The 25,297-nt window shown below is 41.5% G+C and overlaps 1 protein-coding gene across 1 annotated transcript in view; it reads left to right on the top strand.

The window, feature by feature from the left end:
* The window catches only part of XRN1 (5'-3' exoribonuclease 1), a 2,408,514-nt gene that overhangs the window by 1,975,242 nt on the left and 407,975 nt on the right, over window positions 1–25,297 (top strand). The window contains exon 40 of the mRNA XM_044071018.1: window positions 67–125. Coding sequence (XP_043926953.1) covers window positions 67–125 — 59 coding nt within the window. The remainder of the gene's footprint in view (window positions 1–66; window positions 126–25,297) is intronic.

Raw genomic sequence — 25,297 nt, 5'->3', positions numbered from 1 at the left:
TTTTCTGGCTTCTTAATAAGTTAGAGCTAACATTGACATTTAATGTACATATATACATATTTGCAGCTAAAGAAGAATTTAGGAATCTGAAACAGGAAACGCAGCTGAAGATGCAAACTAATCAGGTAAACATACCCATTTTTTGACTGAAAATATGAAGTTAAATTAGTTCTGAGAGAAAATGCATTTTTTTGTTAGGTGTTGTGGTATTTGAGTTGTGTTGCATGCTCCATTTGTGTTAAATAGTAACCTAGTGTGGCACTGAATATGTTCTAGACTTGCTGCAAAATACATCATGTCCATAGTGTGATGTATTTGTATAATTCAGTTGTGTAGTGTGTACAGTCACTGTGAGGCTGGGCATTTATGACTGGTAATGTAACACATGATATATCAGACTATAACAGAAGACCAATATTTGCTTGATTGGGTATGTTCTTTTAACCATACAAGATTTAGCTCCATATGTCTGTTTTTGTAGATAATGCGGGAGTATCGGGATAAACTGACTTAAAAGAAATCATGAGAGGTGGGTAACATTCTAGAAGACAAGATGGGTATATATTATTCCGTTAGTTTTGTCACATCTTATTATGCAGTAAGTTGCATAAATCAGCTTAGTGTAGTCATGTACACTGTAACAGTGATAACAGCACTTATTCATAACGGAAATGTAAAAAGTTTGAACAACTGATGTAGATAGTCTGTAACAACAAAAGCAAAGCGAGAAAACTTTTAAAAAACAAAGCTATAAAGGAGATTCCAAACATTGCAGGAAGATGACCAAAACCTCCTCAGCCAGCTTATTTTTGCGACCTCTTCATTAGTCATCCTATTGTTATACTGAATTCATGCATTGCTGTCTTTTGTAATAATGTACTGTAGTAAACTATACTTGTGTACTACTCTTTATACTGACTGTATGCTGTATTAAGCTGAAGCGGTGTGATGTTCATCTTTCCTTTAAGCTATATAGGTTGTGTCTTAACCCAAGGCTCAGCAATTGACTAACTTCTGAAAGTTCTGATTCCCTCCCTCACTGTCACTAACTGTTGATTGGTCATCCATATGGAGTGAAAATCTGTTGCCAGAGTGGAAAATCTTAAGAACTTTCTTGCTACCTCATGAAGAAGATCCTCAGAGGCATCACTTTGAGCAGAAGCTGTCCTTCAGCTCCTTTTTTTGACAGTTAAGTACCGTTTGAAGAGCACTTCATAACAGAAAGTATAATTATGTATAGAAAAAAAAAAAGCTATGTCTCTGTATGGTATGTGTGTGTGTGTGTGTGTGTGTGTATATATATATATATATATATATATATATATATATATATATATGTGTATATATATATATATATATATATATATATGTATATATATATATATATATATATATATATGTATATATATATATATATATATATATATATGTGTATATATATATATATATATATATATGTGTATATATATATATATATATATGTGTATATATATATATATATATATATATATATATATATATATATATATATACACATATATATATATATATGGGTTCATATCTATTCATCGAAATGACATTACATCGACTGTCATTACATCGACACCAATTCGCCGACAGTACTGTTCATCGACATGCGAATTCATCGACTTACACATCACCGACAAATCACCCAGAAGGTTAAAGCACGAACCACACACCATACAACTCCGATCCCACTCATACACCAGGAGAAGATCTGATGATGACGTAGCGCTGAGCATAAATTACCATGTAACGGAAACACACCGTGCTAAGCACCAGACAAAATGGCGAGCACATACCAGTCTGCCCCGGGTGAGATAGGATGTATCTACCCCACTGTACGGTCGCAAAGACTGAAACCTATGTTAATCATAGATAACTACTTGTATTACCTAGAGAGGACAAGGGACAGTATCCGGTACTGGGCCTGTAAATATAAATGTACACAGCACTGTAAAGGCAGGGCTGTGACCCACTACCTACCTGGCGGGGATAAACTGCAAAAGTCCGTTCCACACTGTCATTCCGCTGACCTGGGTGAAATGGAGCGATGCGTTGTGTGTAGTGAGTTGAAATGTAGGGCTGGTATGGCGAGGGATACACCTTCACTTGTGGTAGATGATGCAGTAGCGTCAACATCATTGTCTACCATAGATAGTTTACCAAGCAGAGCCGCTATGTTACAGCAGGTGAACCGGGTGAGGAAGCTGCGCGGCCCTATGACACAGGCACAACTGACGCTAGATAACATCGATTTTAGTCAGTTCACCTTGAAGACAGGAGTGTTCATACACAAAGCAATGTCAGATAGGGTTACAGACACAACTGTGGTAGCATTTAGTACCACAGATAACCTGCGTGACCTTAGCCAATCAACCATATGGTTGATGGATGGCACTTTTTTCAATAAAGGTGTGTGTATACGGCAGTTATATAGTATACATGGCATACTGCAACACGGAGAAGATATGAAGTTTGCCCCACTTGTCTATGCGTTGATGTCCAAAAAGTCGCTGAAAGCGTACAACTACATGTGGAGTTGCATATTCCATTTGTTGACAGAAAATAGATTCAATGTTGATGTGAAATTTGTGTTGTGCGACTTTGAAATAGCCACAATGAAAAGTGTGAGGCTCAACTTCTCTGAAGTACGATCCAAGGGCTGCCTTTTCCATTTCGGCCAGAATGTCTGGCGGAAGATACAATCCTTAGGGTTAGCTAGCATGTATAACAAATCACAGCAATTCCAGTTGGCTGTTAAATCACTTGTGGCTTTGGCGTTCCTACCCGAAGATAGGGTGAAGGGTACATTTGAGGAACTGAAGAGTACATTCCCCAAGGAAGGCAAGGACATTGTGCAGTACTTTGCAGACTGGTACATCTATGGCAAGAAACGTAAGTTCCAAACAAGATTTACGTCTGCCATGCGATTTCCGCTATTCCCTATCAGCTTCTGGAATGTCTATGAGTTGAATCAGATGTGTTTGCCCCGAACCCAGAACAAGGTTGAAGCATGGCACCGTAGGTTGAAATGTCTACTATGTGATAGGGGTAATGATTTACGGTACCTACTACACACACTCTGTCGCGAACAAAACCGGGTAGACGAGCTGGATGCGTTTATCTACAGGTTGCCCACCATCCCCCAAACGTAGGAAACTTATTTACCGTCAGCAACGGTTCCAGACTCTGATTGCTAATATGAACAGTTACACTGACATCGAGTTCGTGGAGGGTATAGCTAGATTGTTGAAGATGTAGCGTACATGCCCACAACGTTAGGTAGGCACTAGCCTGACAGTCATGTAGCTATGCTGTTTATACATTGTTTACTTCAGTGAGCAATTACTTCGCTGTATAGCAGTAATGCATTAGGATCCCGGATGCTTCTGTGTAGTGTACGTTGTTTATTAGGGCGGACAGTTAACATACCTGTATACTACTATGGTGTAGGGTCTCCTCGTGTTACATTTGCTTTATATATACTCTGGGGAGTGTTTGGGGAAACATATGTGTCTTGTTACAGATGCTTCTTATTTAGTCCTGTCCGGCAATGTATGAGGTTCCGTTGCCTAGTCAGTGTACGGTAATGTTTCATGATTGCTGTAAGGTTCCGTTTCCTAGTCAGCGATATTTCAGCCCGGGTTGTCGCTGAAATGACTTGTCGATGAATTCGCATGTCGATGAACAGTACTGTCGGCGAATTGGTGTCGATGTAATGACAGTCGATGTAATGTCATTTCGATGAATAGATATGAACCCATATATATATATATATATATATATATATATATATACATATATACACATGTCCTATCTCTCTCTCTCTCTCTATATATGTATATATATATATATATATATATATATATGTGTGTGTGTGTGTCTGCGTGTTTGTGTGTTATATATACATACATACATACATACATATATATATATATATATATATATATATATATATATATATATATATATGTGTGTGTGTGTGTGTGTCTATATATGGAAAAAGTGCTTTTTACTTCTGTTATGGAAAATAGGGCTCTCTCCCTTTAAGAAGTCCTGTATTTCTATAATACTGTCTGATTCCTGTCTAGGACTGTTGTTTGTGGCCTCTGCTATAATGGGGTTCTGAATTATGAACAAATGTGCAGCTTATGTAAACTTTGAAAGTTTTATTTAAAAATTTTATGTGCGACATTATTATCCTCAGTGCTGACTGTGGGGCATTCTGTGTTTGTGATAACGTTGTGGCAACTTTCCTACTGTTTGTTTCTGTCACACTTATTCCATTTCGTAGAGATTTCTGACAGGATTTTAGTGTGCCGCTTATGGTGTTTTGGGACATTTCTTCTTCTTTCGGCTTTTCCCGGTTAGGGGTCGCCACAGTGGATCATCTGTCTGCTCATGATTGGCAGTGGAGTTTTACGGTGTCGAGTTGCCAGCCTGGCGCCCAACCTTCCACAGAAGGCACACACACCTAGGGCCAATTTAGTGTGTCCAATCTACCTACTGCATGTCTTTGGGATGTGGGAGGAAACCGGAGCACCTGGAGGAAACCCACGCGACCACAGGGAGGACATGCAGACTCTGCACAGAAGGCACCCCAGCCAAGAATCAAACTGCTGAACCTCTTGCTGTGAGGCGGCAACACTAACCGCTGCACCACCATGACCGCCCTGTTTTGGGACATTTATTGTTTGCATAAGTGTGCTGTTTCTGCAAACTATTTGACACCTTGCCTTCCCAACTGACTTGATTTAGTTAGATTTACTTACATCAGAACCATCTTCCTTGGTCACAGCATGTCTGATTTTCGTTGTTCCTAAAATGAAAAAAAAAAAACAAGAGACACCCTTGCCAATTATGCATGCTCAATCTTCACCTCACCTGAGAATGGGTGACTCAGCAGTAACCAGCCATCATTCCTCAGACTACTTTCTCACTTCTCTGGCTTCCTTTGCTGTAGTCCTTTAATCTACCATGGCCTAGGGGTCCACCATGACGATTGTGTTTCACTGTTGCAGTCATTATATTTGGGTAATCTGCCGACAAGGTTGCCCTCAGTCGGCCTGAATATCAAAGTCTTCGGTCCTGCGTCGGTTGCTGTCTACTCTTCCATGACATCAGGTCATCAGGGCTGTAAAACAGGCAGCCGACACCATTTTCTTTGGTCTTTCTTGCCGCGCGGTGCCCGAAGCAGAAGCAGTTTGCAAGTGCCGGTCGGCTGACTCCTGAAATTTTCGAATTCAAGTTTCAGAACCGAAGTCTTCAATTAAAGCTAAGTACCCCGTTGGGGAAACTTTTTCTTGCTCCATACCGATGTCAGTAAAAGTTAATAATTGCATTATTTGTGGGAAGCAAATACCTCATAAGGATTTTCATTTGTACTGTATTCCTTGCCTAGGCCCAGATCATAACGTGCCTTGCTGTTTTGTGCTAGATTTAACCAACGCACTATTAAGCATCGATATATCTTTGCTTCAAAATATTTTGGAAAAAGATTTAACTATCCTGAAATGTCATCGGATAGCAATCCGACTACTGGAGTTTACAAAAAATGCAAAGAAAAGGACAGAGACAGACCATAGAGGTCCAAAACCAACAAAGCTTCTCCTAAGCCATTCACCGGTACTCAGTGAGGCGCTTTCGCAGCCCCTGATACCCACTACTTTCGAGTCGTAGGCCTCTACCGAGACCCATATGGAGTCCGGCACGCTGGGAGTTTCTCTAAGTATTGTACCCGCGGATGTCTCTCCCTCGGATGGGTCGGGAGCCGCTGAGCAGGCTCCAGCTTCTGAGGGTGTCTTCAGGCCTCAGCATTTCTATATAAAACTGACACCAGTTTAAAAAACAAAGACAAAAGCAACTTCTAAGGGTAAAAAAGCAACGCATGAGCCACAAGCTCCGGCCTCTATGCCCAAAAAGCAGATGATCAAAATGGCTGAAGACTTAATTACCTTGATCAGCGTTCCCAAACCCCCCCCCCCCCCGAAAAGAAGCCTAGGCAGGACACTGATTATGAATCTTCAGATCAGGTTTATATTTCTTCTGATTAGGAATTTTCTATACCACCCTATGAGGATTCAGATGCAGAGGAATCCATCCCATCTGCATCTCCTCCTGAAGATTATTCCTTTGGAGAAATCTTGCATACTTTGAGGGAACATTTTCATTGGGAGAGTCAAGATTTCTCAAAATCAAAAAAGAGGCTTAGGGATTTCCTTCTTCCTCAGCATAGGCCTTTGGCCATACCTCCTGTATTAGACATTGTTGATGACGTGTTTTCGAAATCAAGCATGACTCCAGATTCCCAACCTCCAGCTCCTAGCAAGCCAGACAGATCTTACAGGGTTCCTGACTCTCAAAATGTTTTATTCAAAAACCCTGCTGCTGACCCTGAAACTATCAGACAGGGTTCCAAAGGTGTAAAGGCCTCAACAGCTAAGAATCCTACCCCCTCTGATAGAGATTCCAGGGCGTTGGATAGATGGGGAAAGAAGGTTTATACGTCTGCAACCTTGGCAATTAGGTCCTTAAACTGCCAGTTTCATATGCTTAAATATCAACAGCATGTTATGGGATTATTGAAACAGAAAATTATGTTGATTTCTAAATGTGTGGAAAATAAAGAATTACAGGAATTATTGCATGCAGCAGAACAGGTTGGATTGCATACTTTGCAATGTGGTTTTGATTCCTTGGAGGCCTCCTGCATGGCCGCAGTTACTGGATCTGTGATTAGAAGGCATGCCTGGCTCAAGGAGCAAAATTTGCCTGATCATGTTAAAGCTAAATTGTTGGATGCACCTTTACAGCATGATACTCCATTTGGTAATAAGGCAGAAGAGGTTTTAAAGAAAATGGAAGACAAAGCTAAGTCTATGCAAACTGTAAAAGTCTTCTTACAAGTGCAGCCACCAAGATTCAGTAGACACTGACCTACAAAAAAATTGGTCCTTTCCTGTGTCCAAAAGAGCTTCACGGGACAAATCCAGGTGCGCAAAAGGTTCTAGATACCAAACACAGGGTTCTTGCAGGTCAAAGCAATGGGGTGCCTCTACCTCCAAATCTGGAGGAAATAAAGCACAACCCTACAGCAAACCATCTCAGTGACTTCCTTCTGCCATCACCAAGCACTTATCTTTTGGCAGCCCCCTTGGGGGAAAACTAGCACTTCATGCTCAAAATTGGCAGTTAGTAACCCCAGGACAAGTGGGTATTAAACGTAGTATCCCAGGGATACAGATTTCATTTCCATACCTTGCCATTTCCAAACGATTGGCCAGATCTGCCACAAAATCAATGGGCAGAGGCACAGAAACAAGTTACGTCCCTCAAGGATATGGGGGCTATTCAGCCAGTACCAGAACAGGAAAAATGACAAGGGTTTTACGCAAGACTGTTCCTGGTACCCAGAAAAGACAATGCCTGGCACCCAATACTGGATTTATCTGTTTTGAACACATTCTTGGACATACCAAAATTCAAAATGCTAACTTTGCAGCAGCTTCTGCCCATGCTGGGCAAGAACGCTTGGCTAGTGACTCTAGACTTAAAAGAGGCATACCTGCATATCCCAATAAGGGAATCGTACAGAAGATACCACCGCTTCAAGGCTGGTTTTATGCATTACCAATTCTCTGCACTGCCCTTTGGCTTATCTACTGCACCCAGGGTCTTAAAAAAGTGCCTGGCACCAGTAATTGCATTTTGCAGACAAAGAAGCATACAAATCTATCCTTACTTGGATGACTGTCTCATTCAAGCAGAAAACAAGGACATTCTTCATCAGCATCTGGCGTTTGTGAAAAGGCTTCTAACATGCCAAGGGTACACAATAAACAAAAAGAAATCACAACTGGTACCCTCTCAAAAAATTACATTCCTGGGTGCAAGCTTGAATACAACTGCCCAGATGGCTTACCTTATGCCAGACAAAGGCAACTGACTATTTACTTCAAACAGATGGCAACAAAAACCCAGTTATCTGCAAGACAAATTCTGCAGGTTTTGGGCTTCATGGCATCCTGCATTCTACTGATTCCATATGCAAGACTGCATATGAAGAAACTACAGTGGTACCTAAAAAGTTTATGGAGTCAACATTGTCACAGTCTGGAAACAATGATTCCTCTCGTTCCCTGCCTACAAGAGGAGTTTCTTTGGTGGGCAGAGACATGTCACCAGAACATGGGACAGTCTTTCACTCTACCCCCTGTCAACCAAACCCTAACTACAGACGCATCAGTCTATGCCTGGGGGGCCCACCTGGCAGGGAGATGCATTCAGGGCATATGGAGCCCAAAACAAATGCATCTATATATCAACCAGAAAGAAATGTTAGCTGTTCAGAATGCCCTGACAGCCTTCAAGGACTTACTTCATCCAGGACAACTACTGATAAAGACAGACAACACCACGGTTATGTGGTACATAAACAAGCAGGGGGGCACACATTCATACTCCCTTTGCAGACTAGCCATGGCATTGTGGGACACAGCCTTGACTTACCAAGTACATCTTCAAGCTCAGTGCCTGCCAGGAAAACAAAAACTCTGGCAGACGACCTAGGCAGAAATCTTATGGACCCTCATGAGTGGAAACTGGATCCACAAGTCTTCAGCATGATAACAGAGAAATGGGGGAGCCCGGACATAGATCTATTTACCTCTCATCAGAATTATCAACTGGACAAATTCTGCACAAGGACTTATCACAGACATGCATGGAAAATGGATGCCCTATCCTTCAGTTGGAAAAACCTATCAGTCTACGCCTTTCCTCCTTTGCCTCTTCTTCCCAAGGTCCTACTAAAGGTCAAACAGGAAAAAACAAAAATGATTCTAATTGCCCCGGATTGGCCTTGCCAGCACTGGTACCCAATTCTAAGGAATATGTCTCAACTCCCTCCTTGGTACTTGCCTCAAATCCCTCATCTACTGTCTCAGCAGATCCATCAAATTCTGCACAATCAGCTCCAAACTCTGAACCTAGCAGCATGGCTGATCATGTAGTTATTCAAACAACACCTCTCAGTAAATCTGTGATGGATGTCTTATGCTGATAAATGGAAGAGATTCTGTGCTTGGAACCAAGCACAAGGAACTGACACAGCAACGCCAAATATTCCTCAGATTTTACAATACTTGACTGAGATGCTTGACAAGGGCATATCTTTTTCATCAATAAAAATCCATGCCTGTGCCATCTCGGCTCCATTACAACACAGAGCCTCCCATCTTTTCTCATCCCCTGATAATGCAGTATCTTAGAGGGGCCAAAAATTTAAGGCCTCCCAGAAGATCTCCAATTCTTGCATGGGACCTCAATTTTGTGTTGGAAAAGCTCACCCTGCCTCCATTTGAACCAGCCGCTACTGTGGATATAAAGTTTTTATCTTGGAAAACAGCTTTCCTTCTGGCAATCACTTCAGCAAGAAGGGTTTCAGAACTACAGGCCCTAATGGCTGTGGAGCCTTTTATTATATTTTACGTACCGACTTGCCAGGCCTGACGCACAACCTTCAACGAAGGTACGCCCAGTACGTAAAAATCTACTGCCATTCATTAGCGGACCGGAGTTCCGCTGTGGCGACCCCTAACCGGGAAAAGCCGAAAGATACAACAACAACCCAGACATGGTGTCCCTCAGGACCAATCCTTCCTTTATGCCTAAGGTGGTAACCAGTGGGGCTCTTAACCAAATTATTCACCTGCCAACTTTTTACCCAAATCCGCAGAACAAGGGGGAGTGGATTCTGCATTCCTTGGATGTACACAGACAACTAAGATTCTACTTAAACAGGACCAAATCTCTAAGAAAGTCTGAGCAGCTACTGGTGGCATTTGCTGCAGGATCAGAGGGAAAGGCTATTTCAAAGCAGACTATTTCAAAGTGGATAAGCCACTGCATTCGTTTCTGCTATTTGCAACATGGTAAACCGGTGCCCAAGGGCATTAGGTCACATTCCACCAGGGCTGCATCTACCTCAGCAGCTTTTCTCAGAGGGGTGCCAACCAAAGACATTCTAGAAGCTGCTACTTGGAGTTTTGTTCATACTTTTACAAAGCATTATCATTTGCCTCTCTTCTCTAAGTCCAGGGCAGGCTTTGCCACTGCAGTTCTGCAGGGCCTTATAGCCGCTCTTAATGCTATTTAGTTTCAGCCTCCCATCCATAGCTTTGGGATTCTACCCAAATGTAATGACTGCAACAGTGAAACACGAAGAACATAGTACAGTTGTGTACACTTACCATAAATGTAGATGTTTGAATGTATTCACTGTTGCAGTCCGGGTTACCCACCCACCATCCCCCTTTATTCTACAGCTTTTCTTTTCTTCTCTATATTCTGCAACCTTTGTGGTGCATTGGCTTTTAGATGAAGGTAAAATTTATATTGCGACTATTGCATGTATTTTTAGTTGTGTGTGTGTGTGTATATATATATATATATATATATATATATATATATATATATATATTTTTTGCTCCCCATTTGGGGGGCACCTGTCATCTGGGGCAAGAAAAACTAAAGAAAATGGCATCGGCTGACTGTTTTATACCCCTGAAGACCTGACGACATTAAAGAGGAGACAGCAACTGACGCAGGACCCAAGACTTTGATATGCAGGCCGACTGAGGGCAACCTGCCAGCATATTACCCAAATGTAATGACTGCAACAGTGAATACACTCAACATCTACATTTATGGAAGGGTACACAACTGTACTTTCTCTTTGGCTGTTCTAGTGGGAGAACCATCTTTACTAGGGCAAGGAGTTTCACCACAACATGCTGCTTGGATATTCCTGGGGAAGAGATCTCTTGATGGGGCAACATTTCCCTCTCCAGGCTGGTCATTAAAAACACCTGCAAAGAAAGAAAACAAAAACAAAAGGTTAATCTTTATTTATCTGATGATATGGTGTCTGTAAGAAAATATTATTTTCTTAATGTTATCCAAAAAATTGTTTACACACAACTAGTCCTGTACACATTGTTGAGAACCTGTGATTCAGATCAGTCAAAATTTTCCTGAGGATGTCATGCGAGATGGCTCTGATATAGACAGAGATAGAGCTGCTTCTGTCTTACTGATCCACAAATGCATAACTGTGATGCTGAGGGGAAAACGGTCATCAAAACCACCTTGGAGGAATTTACTCCTTAGTGTATTGCCAGGATGAATGAAGAATTTTTTGTAGTGATGGATGACAGCTAGATGTGTGTGATTCTTTGTCTTTTCTCCTATAGTGCCAGCCAAGGAGGAACTGGATTTTGTTGCCTGTAATAACTCTTCACACACTTCTGTTCCCAATGAAACTAGATTGTATAATTAATGTCTTTCAGTCTAATACACTTTTCTGTTTAATTTCTAGGTTTGACATTGCACCTATGCCAGTAGATAACATCTGCCAGGGATCATCCAATCATTCCCCCTGCAAACTCTGAGGGAAACATTTGTATGTAGCTGGCAGTAGTTTTTTTTCTTCTTCCACTTCAGCATATAGAATTCTAAACTATTTTTGCCATAAGTGGAAGTTTCTACATTTTTGTATTGACAGTTGGAGAAATGTTCTTGCTACTCTCCCATTTTGTGTGTTCTTACCTATATTTCATTATTTCCTGCGTGTGTCTAAAGTAGCTAAACATGCATTTAGTATGTAAGGTTGTGCAGATACATTGGACCTCAGTTCCTGCTTCTATTTTGAGGAAGTATGCCCCGGTAAGTAGCCAAATCTTGTGTGGGAATATAATTTAGAGAGTTTGTAAATTGTGTTACACCCCCCCCCCCACCCAACAAATATCGCACTGCCACTTTCTCACCTCAGAAACAGAATAAGCAGTCCCTGCCTTTCTCTAGTCTTACAGGGATTTAATAAGAGGTATCGGGAGGGGTTCAACCTTAAACTCTCTTTTTACAAAAAGATCCTTGTTTACTTTTTTGGAATGACTATACCAGTATTCTGTTCCTTTCCCATCCTGACTCAGTCTCTCAAAATCTGTTCCTTCAGCTGACTCTATACTTTTCACTTTCTCAACAGATTGTGATGGCCTCAAGGATGTTTCAGTTTCAGGAAAGATACAGTTCGTACTCTGTACAAGAAACTCCTTTCTGAGAAGTTTTTTTTCCCCACCACCCTCTGTACCAAGCAGAATATTGTTTTCAGGTTCTTCAGCACTTGTTTAACCCTAAGAGTCCTAAAACCAGTGCAATTAAGCCAAAGGGGTAAAAGTCTTCTATTCCAGAGTGTTTCAGGCATCAAAGAAAGAGAGTTTTTGCAGACCAGTTCTAGATTTTTCATTCCTAATTTGATTTTTGAAAGTTCTAATTTTCTAGATGTGGAGCCTTCAGAATTTATTACCTTTCGTTTCTCTAGGAAACCTTATGGTATTATTGGACCTCAATGATGCATTGCATCACATTTCTATATTACAGTTCCATAGCCAATTGCTTCAGGAAGTTTTAAGATTTTATCCTCTCTGGGCCACACAATCAATTCTGTGCTTTTACCTTGGGTTATATTCTTGCCAAAGAGTGTTTTCTCTAGTGCCAGTCATATCTCTTTGCAGACTGTAATGCACTCAGTTTTTCCTTCCTTCCTTCCTTTTTTAGACAGCTTTTTTAACTTGGCACAGTCTTCTCCCAAATGTCAAGAGTCTTTAACAAGGTATCTGAAGTTGTCATTTTTCATGTTATCCTCAATGGGATGGGTTTGGTTCTGTCCCCTCGGAACCAACTTGGCCGCTTGCTAAAGCTCATGGGCACCCAAAATCTTTTGTGCTTTCCCCTCTATCCATAATGTTTCTGGTTGAATACCTCAGATCTCGTTTGCCACTTTCAGTTTCAGACATGATTTACCTTTACTCTCAAACTCATTTCAGATAAATACAATTTTTGATAGTTTTTTCTTCATATCTTTTCCCCCTTACAGAGTACTTTTGTTTTACTTCTGTTGCATCTATTTTGATCACTTTCTTCACTATCCTTTTGTACTTTTGATACATCTTCAATAGTATTGCTAGTATCTCCCCCATACCCTTGTAGTAGCTTCCTTTTATATACCATCATTGGTATTGCATTTTCTTCTTCCTTTCCCTTTCGTTCATTATCAAAAAAGAGGTTTTTATCATTGTATTTTCTCCCTGTGTGTGTGTGTGTGTGCTTGTTTTCTGAGATTGGGTACATTCTGTTTTCATCTTTCCCACACTCACCATGGCCCGCACTCACCATGGCAGACAGAGAGATAGAGAGAAAGCCCCTGCTGTTTTAAAAGGTTTGCTAACTGCTCGCACAAAGTACCTTATTCGATCAGCACTCGCATTGTGTTTTCTGCTTGGGTCCTCTCGACCTGCAAGAAGATTGCTGCTCCATTTGCCACTGTTTTAGTCACAGGGCTCTTGTGGAGTGTAAACATAAGTTTATTTTAAAAGGCTTGCTACCCTTCTCCTTCGGAGAGGCTATTTTCCGGGTCACCTTCAAAAGATTCTAACAAATAAAAAGTTAAATCTTTCAGGTCCAGTCCAGCTTCATCCTCCTCATCTTCTAAATCCTTGGAGGCAAAAAAGGAGAGCTCTTTGGTGCGGACACCTTCCTCGGCTTCGAGCATGAAGAAATCAAAACTGTGGGTTCCACCTGCCATGTCGGAACCCACAGCTAAACAGATGGCGCCCTCAGTTTCTTTGGCTCTAGCTTCAGAAAAGGCAATGTTTTCGATACCGTCCACTTTGATGCCACATAAAGAGTTCATAGCTATACCCAGGTGCAGGTGTTCCCCTTCACCTTTTCCAGATAGCTGCCACCCCCTTCATGGACTGACCTTCACCTGTAAAGTCCACTCGTTCTTCCAGAAGCTTTACCAAGGAAGAGCTGGTAAGAGTAGTCAGAAAGATTCTATAGCAGCAAGGAGTCACTGGGACCTCTAGGCCTCCTACCCCATCGGGTCAGGAACCTTCCACTTATATACCCCTCCAAGCACCTTTCCTCCTCTGACTTCTTCTGCAAGTTCAAGGACCTTGGTTTTGAGTTGCCCGACACTAACTGTGTCGTCTCTGAAGTAGTCTTCATTAGTGCCAGTTGTGACTCTGAGTTCTCAGGCTCGATCAGAACCAGAGACCTCCAAAAACCGTACTTGTCCTGCCAGTTCCGAGGAGTTTAATTCAACACAAGTTTTTTTTCAGAATCATCTCTCCTATTGGAACCTCAGCAGGGATCAGTTCGGCCCCAGCTTCTGCTTCAGGAGACGTCTGCCTTGGGCGAGGGGAGACTGCAGTGTCGACCGCTGTTGTTCAGGCCCGGACTCCCTCCCTACCATGGGTGGATCAGCTTTTGAGGCAATGGAGGGGGCCTTGTCTGCTTCAAGACATTAGTCAGTCCTTCCCCCTCGGAACCACCTGCCACATTACTCCTTGCTCCAGAGCCTCACCTGCCTCCTCCAGCTGGACAACAGGTGTCACGATCTCAGGCAACCCCACACTTGAGAACTTCTTCTTCCAGCACCTCCCCAGATCTTCCTGCTGAGGAGGTTCCTCAGAGGAAGTGTAAGAGGAAACACATAGATTCCCCTGAAGAATCATACACTGAAGACACAGATTTCGAGGAGGGTGAATGATGCCCCTGATCACCTCCTGAAGATGTCTCCTTTGCAGACATCCTGGAAATTTTTAAACCAACGAGTGGTTGGCAGTCCAGCAATGCTACGTCAGAGGAATCTGTGTACCTGCAGACCTTTGGCACCCGACCATCTACCTCCTGAGTGACCCCGCCTGCTGATGAGCTCATTGGGCATGGAAGGCCCCCGATACTATTGTGCCGATAACCTGGAGACCTGACAAAATTATAACTGCACCCTTAGACAAACTATTCAGGACCAAGGGCTTACCAGTAGATGCCATGGTTGTGGCAGCAGCCATCAAAAAGGAACTGGCAGATGAGAGTTCCACTATTTATCCTCCTAACAAGGAGGCGAGGACAATGGATAGACTAGGGAAGCGAATTTATGCCTTTAGTCTGCGGTCTTTGAATAATCTGGCACATTTTGTGAGGTTGCAGAGGGGTCTGATTAAAGAACTCTCAGATACCCTGTCAGGAGCCATTACTAACAATGTTCAGGAGTTCGTAGCTTCTCAGGTGGCCACCCTAACATCCATTTCCAACTTGTCCATGAGGCTTATTTCTTATGCAGCTGAAGGGAAGACGAGAGCCATCAGTTCAGGCATACCCTTAAGGAGACTTGCCTGGATGCATTTGTGTGACTTTGTGGAACTCAAGTCTGTGTTCCTCAGTGCCCCTTTTGATGGCACTTCATTATTTGGGCCCAGAGTGAGTGACTCACTAGGTGTGAGGAGGATGGAAACACTCTTTCTGCAGTGTGCATATGTTTTTTCCACCCCTCAGAGACCTTTTTTGAGGAACCAATGTACTGGTAGAAAAATATTGCTTGAAAAGTTCCAAGGGCCCTTTCCTGACTAACATAGTGACAGCTCCCCCAGGGGCAGAGGGGGGGAACTCCAATGGAAAACACCACCCTCGCGACAGAGGGGGGTCAGTGAAACCAGGGTTTTCGAGATTCATTCTTTTATAAACCCTTCCAGAGCTCCTGAACGGAGGCCCGATTGCCCTCATTTTTCCCTGCACCACAGAGTCTGGCTACAGTTAACTTCTGACAAATGGGTGCAGGGAATTGTATTTAGAGGTTGTAGTATACCCTTTTCACTTAATCCATCATCCTACAAAAAATCCTGGATGTTCCACCCAATCAAAGGGAACAACCAGCACTAGAAATACAAAAGCTGCTAGAAAAGCGAGTCATCGAAAAAGCACCCCCCCCCCCCCAGATGATCTAGGATCCGGTATTAACTCAAGATTCTTTTTAGTGCCAAAAAGGGTATTGGAGACCTATTCTAGATCTCGACAAACTAAACAAATGGGTTCATCGAGCCAAATTCTGTATGGTCACGGTTCAGTCCATTCTTTCATTTTGTGAAAAAGCCGATTGGATGTGCTCCATAGATCTCTAAGACGCGTACTGTCACATAAAAATGCACAGGTGGTTCTTACAGTTCTTGCTGGGAGCCAGTCACTATCAATTCAGAGTACTGCCCTTTGGTCTCACCACAGCCCCCAGGGTATTCACCCAATGCATGGCAGTAGTAGGAGCTCACTTGAGACTGCATGAATTCCGTGTGTTTCCATACCTAGACGACTGGCTTATCACGTTTACAACCAGACATCAACTCATAGAAGCCAGACAAAAGGTCCTTCAAATGTGCTCCTCTTTGGGAATAATGGTCAGATATGAAAAATCATCTGGAACCTACCCAAGCCCTAGAATTCATAGCTGCTGTGTTAAATACAAAAAACACCATAGCCTCTCTCCCTTCGCAAAGATTACTGACAATTCAAAGGCAAGTCTCTCCAGTAATCAGCAGAAACAAAGTGCCTGCCAAATTAGTCCTCTGAATATAAGTCTCCATGGCAGCATCAATAACTCTTCTACCCCTGGTCAGATATATGCAAATTCTACAGTGGTTGCTTGTGGCACAATGGTCGATGCTTTCCCATCCCATGTCAAGACCAACTTCCATCACCAATATTTGCAAGAAAGATCTAACGTGGTCAACTCATTTAGAACAGATTCTGCAAGGATGTGCCTTTTCTCCCCTCAACCCAAAGACCAGTGACCACAGACGCCACCCTGCTAGGTGGGGGGGGGTCATTACAGTGGATGAACATTCCAAGGCACTTGGTCCCCAATAGAGGCCTCCTTACACTTCAGTGCTCTAGAGATGAGGGCAGTGCTTTAAGCATTGCAAGCATTTCAGGATGCTCTCTCCTCTGGAATGATTGCGATTCAAACAGATGACATGTCAATAGTTTGGTATATCAAGAAACAAGGAGGGAACCAAGTCTTACCAACTATGTCAAGAAGTCCTAAGTGTGTGGCAGTGGGTGATCTCATCAAACTACTTTCTCATAGCAGCGCACATTCCAGGGAAGTCCAATGTGACAGCAGACAAATTAAGCAGGTCCATTCTCCTTCCTTACAAGTGGTCCCTCAATCAGAGACTGTTGGAGGGAATTTTCCACTCATGGGATCAGCCTTGCTGCAATCATTTTGCTTCTCCCTAAACAAAAAATGCAGCAACTATTTTGCCTTAATCCCCCCCCCCCCCAGTGGGGGGAGTCCCAAGGGATGCTCTTCTACACCATTGGCCCCCGAGCTCCTCTGTGTTTTCCACCAATACCTTTGATTCCCAAATTTCTGCAGAAAGCCAACAGGGTGAAGAGCAAGGTCATCCTCAGAGCCCCCTTTTGGTTTTGACAGATTTGGTTCCCCTTCCATAGGCCTAATCTAATTAAACAACCATGGATCCTGGATCTAATTCCAGATCTCCTGTCCCATCCGACAGGCATGGTTCACCCTGATACCCACAATCTCAAGCTGACGGCTTGGTTTCTCCAGTTCTTTTAGCAACCAGACAACCTATGCTCTCATCCCCTGTTCGACGCATACTGCTTTCCTCTCATAAGCCTGCCACACAAAAACTCTGTTCTAGTAAATGGAAGAAGTTTGTATACTTAGCTCGTAAAATAATATTGAACCCTTCTCAGCCCCATCTTGAATATTTAGCATTGCTTTTTGGTAGATGGTGGAAGCAAAAGCCCTTTTAAGTCTAACTAGCAGCTATTTCCAACTTCCATACTGGCTTCCAAGATTCTCCTGTAGCATCTTGCAAACTCTAAGTCCTTCTTGAAGGGTACTGTTATGTTATGACCTCCCTTCAAAGACCCTATTCCCCTCCTTGGGACCTCAGCTTAGTGTTACAAGCAATCACCCAACAACCATTTGAACCAGCCCACATTTGTGATATTAAGTTCTTTTCCTGGAAAACTATCCTATTAGCGGCACTCACTTCTGCTGGAAGAATTTCAGAGATTCAAGCGCCTTGATCTGTTCCTCCATATTTAGTCTCTCACAGGGACAGGGTTTCACTCAGACGATCCCTTCATTCCTGCCAAAAGTGGTTTCTGAGAACAATATAAATCAAGGTATTAGCTTGCCAGTATTTTTCCCAAGCTGTTCTAATAACGCAGAGTATTGTTTATACTCCTTGGATGTACATATACAGTTACATTTCTACCAGTACAGGAGAAAAGACTTCAGAAAATCCGACCAGCTTTTCATCTTCTTCTCGCATTCCAAATTGGGAAACACTGTGTCTAAAGTTACTTTAGCAAAATAGCTGGCTAGCTGCATTTCCTTTATCTACTTCAGGTCAGGTGTTGCACTTACAAACCCCTCTAAGGCTCAGTCTACAAGAGCTGTAGCTACTTTAGCCTTTTTCCAAGCTAGAGCATCCATGGATGAACTATGTGCAGCAGCAACATGGGCTAAACCCCATATCTTTATTACTCACTAGAAATTGGATTTGGTCTCCAGGGGTAGATTATGATTTAGCTCAGTGGTGCTGCAGAACATTCTTCCTTAGTACACCCGGGAAATAAAGTAGTTGGGGACTCTGTCCCATCCATTGAGGGTAACATGAACATTGATGACTTCAGATAAAGAATTTCTGTACTCACCATAACGTTCCATCTGAGTTGTCCATTTTCATGTATCCTCAACTATCCTCGTTCACAATCTGGCTTATCTTTACGGTGCTGACAGACCCAGACATGGTCTCAATTGGAAGTGTGGGAATTTCCTTCCTTATGCTTATTCTGCCAGCAAACTCAATCTAAGGTATTCAACCAGATACATCATGGGTAAAGGGGGAAGCTCAAGAGGTTTTTTTTGGTGCTTATGAGCTTTAGCAAGCGGCCAAGTCAGTTCCAAGGGGTCAGAACTGAACCCATCCATTGAGGATATATGAAAATGGCCAACAGATGGAACATTATGGTGAGTATTTAACTTCTTTTTCATCTCTTCTTACCAGTCTAGGATTCCAGATAACCTTTCAGAAGTCACCCTTTACCCTGTCTTTAAGGATTTTTTTTTCTAGAATGTCAATTGTGCATTAAATGATTTTTGTTGCAAGAGAAGGTGAATATTATTTGGAAACCTTCCTGAGCTTCTCTTCTCTGACTTTAGACAGAGTTTTTCCTCATTTTTTAGGGTTCAGTTTCTATATTATTTTGTTGATCCAGTTGCCAGGTTACAGAAGAGAGCTTATTTAAAAAAGCCACTTGGACTCGAAGCTTCTATCCCCTGGATTTTTACATATCCGGCTTGGGTGATAAATATTTCATAAATATTTAAGAAACTGCACGGGTGGAGATTAGTTACACAATCAAGTCCAGGTTTCCCTTTTCTCCTCATCCTGAAACTTAATCTGTAAATTGGGACTCTTCAGATTTAGCTTTTGGGGGGCAGTTTCTGTGAGGATTAAGGTGCAAGGCCTTTCATTTTCTTCGGACTAAAGCACTTACATATTAAAGACTAGAAAGCACAAGGTTTGTTGACTCTATGTAGGCTGGCTATGAGCGATTGGGAGTTAGTTCTGCTTTTAGTAACACTACAAGAATCCATCTTTGTGTCAGAACAAAATGGATTGGGAGGCAAGCTGAATAAGTCCTTAGAAACACCCCTCTGTCTTTCTTATGGACAGGATATTAAAAACAAAACCCTCATTTTTGCCCAAGATTATTTAATAAATAAGTAAATAATGCCATCAATCTCCCAGTGTTCTAACCTGAGTATCAAAACCAGAGCGAGAGGATTCTGCGTACTGTGAACATTCTTTTTTCAAATTCATTTTAGTTTGTTTTAATAAATTATTTAGAACACTTCTGTGTTTCGTTGTATTATTTTCAACATGCTATCCAGCTCAGGTATTGTTTTGTCAGATCTGTTCTATAAAAATGTTTGAGTATTTCTTATGTTGGGACTAAGATGGACAACCAGTGTCATAACAGACTACTTCTAGTTGGTTGTCCTAGGCTATGGCCTTTTGTTATGTTTACCTTATTAAACCGGTTCTAAGCAGTAGGTGGACTGTAGAAGCAGCTTACAGACTCCTTTGTTCTTACCTTTTTTTAAGGGATTTCAAACTAGATTTCTTTGCTAGGTCTTGGACTGACTTGCTAGGATCTTTCACTAGGAGCTCTTGGATTCATAATCATCCTTCTCCCAGTTTGGGTAGGCTTTGGCTATCAGCCCATATAGCCTAAATGCTACTGCAGTAGAGGGAATGATGAATATGCACAGTTCAAGTTGTAGTTACCCATAACAGTATACTTTCAAATTCCTTACTGCTGTAGAAGCTGTACCCACCCTCCATCTCCCACTTGTTGTATATAGTTTTATTCGGAAATGGTTTAGTGGTTATTGCTTTTTTGTTTACTTCAGGATGACAAAAACTTGAAATGTTCAGTGTGCAAGGCTCCAATAAAGGCTGTCCCTCCACAAAAATGGGAATCCAATAAGTCCACGTAGTCACTCAGTAATCAAAAAATAACAGTTTAATAATGAAAATGCAACCAACATTAAAATCCTAATTAAAAATACAGAAGATTAAGCACTTTCATCTCCTTACAGGAGACTTCATCAGAATCCACATAATTATCTGTGCTCAAGTTTAAGTACACATTCCTTGCATCCTATTGGTTCTACCAAAATAGGCTATTAAAACACCTTGGTAAAACTTAGTCACCAAGTCATTTTCTATTCAGCCACATTACGTTACATGCTGACAACGTCCTCAATGTGCAATATATACATAAATATGCAAAATGAAAATATATGTACATAATAAAAATGAGCCTAGTAAAAATATGAACATAAATGTACTTGTTTGTGTCCTTAATAATGCAATCTATGAACAAAAATAAAACTAATAGTAGTAATATACAAAGCACCTGATATTTAAGTATTTATTTATTTTCTTAATTTGGATGCCCTTAATTTTAGAGCAGGAAGTAATGAAACATGAAAGATGTAAATAATATAGAAAATTATATGTATATAAAAGATATATATATATATATATATATATATATATATATATATATATATATATTGTTAAACGTAGATTGTGTTAATATTAATTCATGAAAATAATTATATTTAATAATAATGAACATAGTAAAAAGTTCATCTTATAAGGGCATTTAATTTTAATAGGCTACTAATGGACAAACTGTCATTTAGACCTGGCCAATGTACAGCGTCCAATCGTAGTTGCCAAATCAACTCAGCCCTTTCAAGGAGGTGTGGCCAGGCTGCCCCCCTCTCTATTTACCTTTGTACCTCTAAAATGAATTTAAACTGATGTCCAGTGTTAGTTAGCCTTAACATGTTTTACCAGTGCATAAAAGTTGCATTCATCTCTAATTTTCCTAACATGCTCACTTATCCTGTTCTTGAGTTTGTTCGGTTTTACCGACGTAAAAACAAGGACAGTTGGAGCATGTTGCACAGTAAACAACTCTTTCAGTTACACATGACACTCTCCCTGGTATCTTGAACTTAATAATTTTGTTGAATGCCACTAGCCTGCCTGGCATCAATGATGTGGTTTCTTTGAAACCTGCTCTAAAGATCAGAGCATCTTGTATTTCATAAATGTATTGTGATTATGTTTACAACCTTTTAAGTTTTATTTTAAACAAGATGTATTTCAATTTGTAGTTGTATTTTTACATCACTAAATGGTCTGTGTTTTAAAGTGGTGGGTTTGTGTATGTTTGTTTGATGTATGTCACTTTATTTTTGGCGCAATTTTCAAAAGGTTATATAAGGGGACTTAGTTTATTTTTAACCAGTTTCTGATGAAGTTCAATGGTGGTGAACGAAAGTGCTAAGATTTCTGGTTTTAAGACATTAAAAAGGTTTGGATTTACTCTTTCAGCATTCAGTTTGCATTTTTGGATTTTTAGTACGCTGTTGTGGAACCTGGCTTTGGTTTATGGCAGCTAAGGATGTGTGTGAAGACATTAAACGGAAGATAATACAAAAAATGAGAAACTAGAAACACTTAATTATTGATATGGATAGTAATAAGCAGGCATACTTTTATCAACCAGAGGTGAAGTTGTGGACAATAATTAGTAAAGAATTGAGGGTATTTTTGTGGGAGGGAAAGAGGACAAAAGTTAAGCTGGATAAGTTGATACTTCCAACAGAACAGGGTGGTTTAGGTTTGCCTGATTTGAGGTGATATTTTAGAGCTACACAGTTAAGACTCATATGCATAACACAATCAGGGGAGTAAAATTCAAAGTGGAAAGGGATGATGAGGGAAGGGGGGAGTTCAAGAAATTGAGAGAGTGTGGGATTTTGGATGCAGATCTTTGATGAGAATAACCATACAGAATTTTTTCATAAAGAAATATTGCTACTAAACCATTAATACATTCCATGATGGGGTACATTGCCTGATGGGGTTTTGTTTATGTAATGCAAAAAGGGGCTGCATTGTAAATGTTGACCTAACTTGAGTGTAGAAGGCAAGGGAAGTAAGACATGTTTTCTCTGATATTTTATATTTGAAGTAATGCAGTCTCTAAGAATCCATTACATGCTTCTTACTGTATGCCATTTTTGTAGTAGAAGGAAAAATTATATGCAAATCAGGCACTTTTCATTTACTCAGGTTTGTTTGCAAAAATAATAGACAGACCTAGCTTCTTACTGAATGTAGATTGATTTGGGCATCAGTCTACAGTTTAATTCTAGTGCCAAGCAATTTTGCAGTCTGTTATATTAATTTATAGCACTAGGTAATCTGCTGTCTGTTAGCAGTGTATTATTTTTCTTGTCCAGTTTCGCATATGTCTACTTTGAGATCTTTCTCTTTACCTTCATTGCATAACTGTTGTATATTTGTCACCTTAAATTCCATGATCTGATGTTGTCCTTTTCATTCTTCCTCACTAATGGGTTTGGATCCAATCCTTGGATCAGACTCTGTGGCATAAACTAGATTTTGGATCCAGCTCTTAAGTTCCTCCTGCTGCCCATAATGCTCTATTCCATCCCCCTTGCTCAGACCTCATTTGCTGCCATTGTGGTTAGATGTACGTTCCGGTGTTGTGCATTGTAAGCAGATTTTCTTTATATTAAGTGTGAAAAGTTAGCCTTTGCTAGTTTTTTCTTTACATCCTCCCTCTTAGACACCGTTAGTGTTAGGGATTTCTTTGATCTGATCGATCTTGACTTTTCTACTAGGTTTTTAGTAGCCTTTGTACTTTTACCTGTTAGGTATTTTTTTAAATACTAGAGCTGGTATCTTGTCCTCCTTCCCTTCTTTGTCCTTCCAGGCTTTTTTTTTTTTAGTGGTAATTCCATTTTAACAGCTATCGTCTCTTAAAAAAAAAAAAGAAAAGTGTTATTTTTCTTGTACTTATTTCAGGGGTTGTTGTCCTTTTAGGTTACGTCTGAGAAACCTACTGGGTTTAAAAAGTCCACTTCTTATAGGCATAGGATCCCAAATTCTGATGCCCACAAGAAGTGCGTTTATTGTCTGTGACCAGACTATCTTAACACGGCTTGTTCAGCATGCTCTAAATTTAATCTGAGAGCTTTGGTTGACATGCATAATAAGCTCATCCTCAAAGGTTTACTTTGTGCTTCTTCTGGGACCCAAACCCCCTCAAAACATCTAAAGCTATTTCTTTGAAATCCATAGAAAGGCCAAAGTCCCCAAAGGCTTACTTGGAGCTAATTGAAAACATTAGAAAAGTCTTAGATCCAACCCCGTTGGATACTGAATCTCTTGGCCTTCCCTCAGATCCAAAGTCATCCTTGGATCCAAAAGTGTCGGCCCCTATAGTTATATCTCTCTTGCCTTCTGTTTCTTCTTTGGATCCTAAGCCCTTGGATCTGAGAACCAGTATATCAGAAGCCATACTCCAGAGTATGCAGTAAAACCTATTTCCTTCTCTGCCCACTCAGTTATTCCAAACTCCGAAGAAACACTCTCAACCCCATTCCACATCTTCTTGTAGGTCTTCCAGAAGCCTGTCTGAGGCAGATGTGGATAGGATGATGCATAAATTCCTCAGAGCTCAGATCCAGATAAGGGTTCTGCCAGCTACATCCCCTACTGGATCCGTGAATGTGTCTATGAAGTCCATTGTTTCTCCCTCTCCGAACTGACCCATGTTTTCAAAGTTCCAGGATCCAAGATCTCAGGGAGTTTCAACATCAGATCTGAGAAGAGTTCCTTCCTCCACTCTGACAATTTCCCTGACTGGTGTGCTCCGATACTCTAGGATCAAATCAGGTCTCAAAGCTGAGATGGTGATGGATCCTAGAGTTGGGTTTGGCTCTGTTTTTTTTTTCAGATCTGCCCCTTCCTCTCAGAGCCTCGTCCCTGAACAGCTGGGATCCATTTCTCCCCTTGAGGCTCGGATCTGGGTTTGGCCCCAACTTACCTTCTTTGGAAGCTTCGGCTCCAAAGAGGAAGGAAAGGGTTTCCTGTGGTCCCTTGGTTTTCGAGGTGGTAGAAAGGACCTTCTATCTTCTCTTGTATCGGACCCTATTCCGTATCCCTCATTGGCTCCAAGCACTGAGTCTATCAGACCCTACTCCTCAGGGACAGCCAGTTCCAATTACTGTCCAGACAGTTCCACTTGAGGAACTCCCCCTCTCTTTCAATACCTCCCCTGAACATCCCACAGAGGAGGTTCCTTGGAGGAGGACATGCACGAGGAGATGCATAGACTCCCCCATAGAGTCTGTCGTGGAAGACACTGATTTTGATGAGGGGGAAGGATCCCCAGATCACCACATGATGACATCTCCTTGGAGATATTCTAGAAATCCTTAAGCAGAAGGGTGGCTGGTCATCCCAAACTCCTTCTCCTGAAGAATCTGTGTTACTGGAGGCTTTTGGTGCTGTACCATCTGTGTCTTGGGTGACCCCCCCCCCCCCAGCAGACAAACTTATTGACCTGGTTTCCCACCAGGCGTGGAAGGAGCCGGACACTGTCAAGCCCATACCCCAATGCCCGGACAAATTTTTGGCCCCTCCTTCGGACTGTCCTCACTGGAGCAAAGTAGTCTGTGTTGATGCTGTGGTGGTGGTGGCAACCACTAGAAAAGAGCTAGCTGAGCCGAGCTCTTCTTTCCATCCACCAAACAGGTAATCCAGAGCTTTGGACAGGTTGGAAAGCGAGTGTTCGCCTCAGCTACCTTTGCTCTGAGGTCACTTAATTATTTGGCACATTTTACTAGGCTGCAGAGAGATTTGACTAAAGAATTATCAAGTCCCATCTCAGAGTCCATGTCTGCTGAGGATTTCAAAAGGACTGCCTCTCAGCTGGCCAC

This window comes from Protopterus annectens, chromosome 5.part0, assembly GCF_019279795.1.
Source record: "Protopterus annectens isolate FY-2018-M chromosome 5.part0, PAN1.0, whole genome shotgun sequence".
Lineage (NCBI taxonomy): Eukaryota > Metazoa > Chordata > Ceratodontiformes > Protopteridae > Protopterus > Protopterus annectens.
This window is presented reverse-complemented; position numbering and strand designations above follow the sequence as displayed.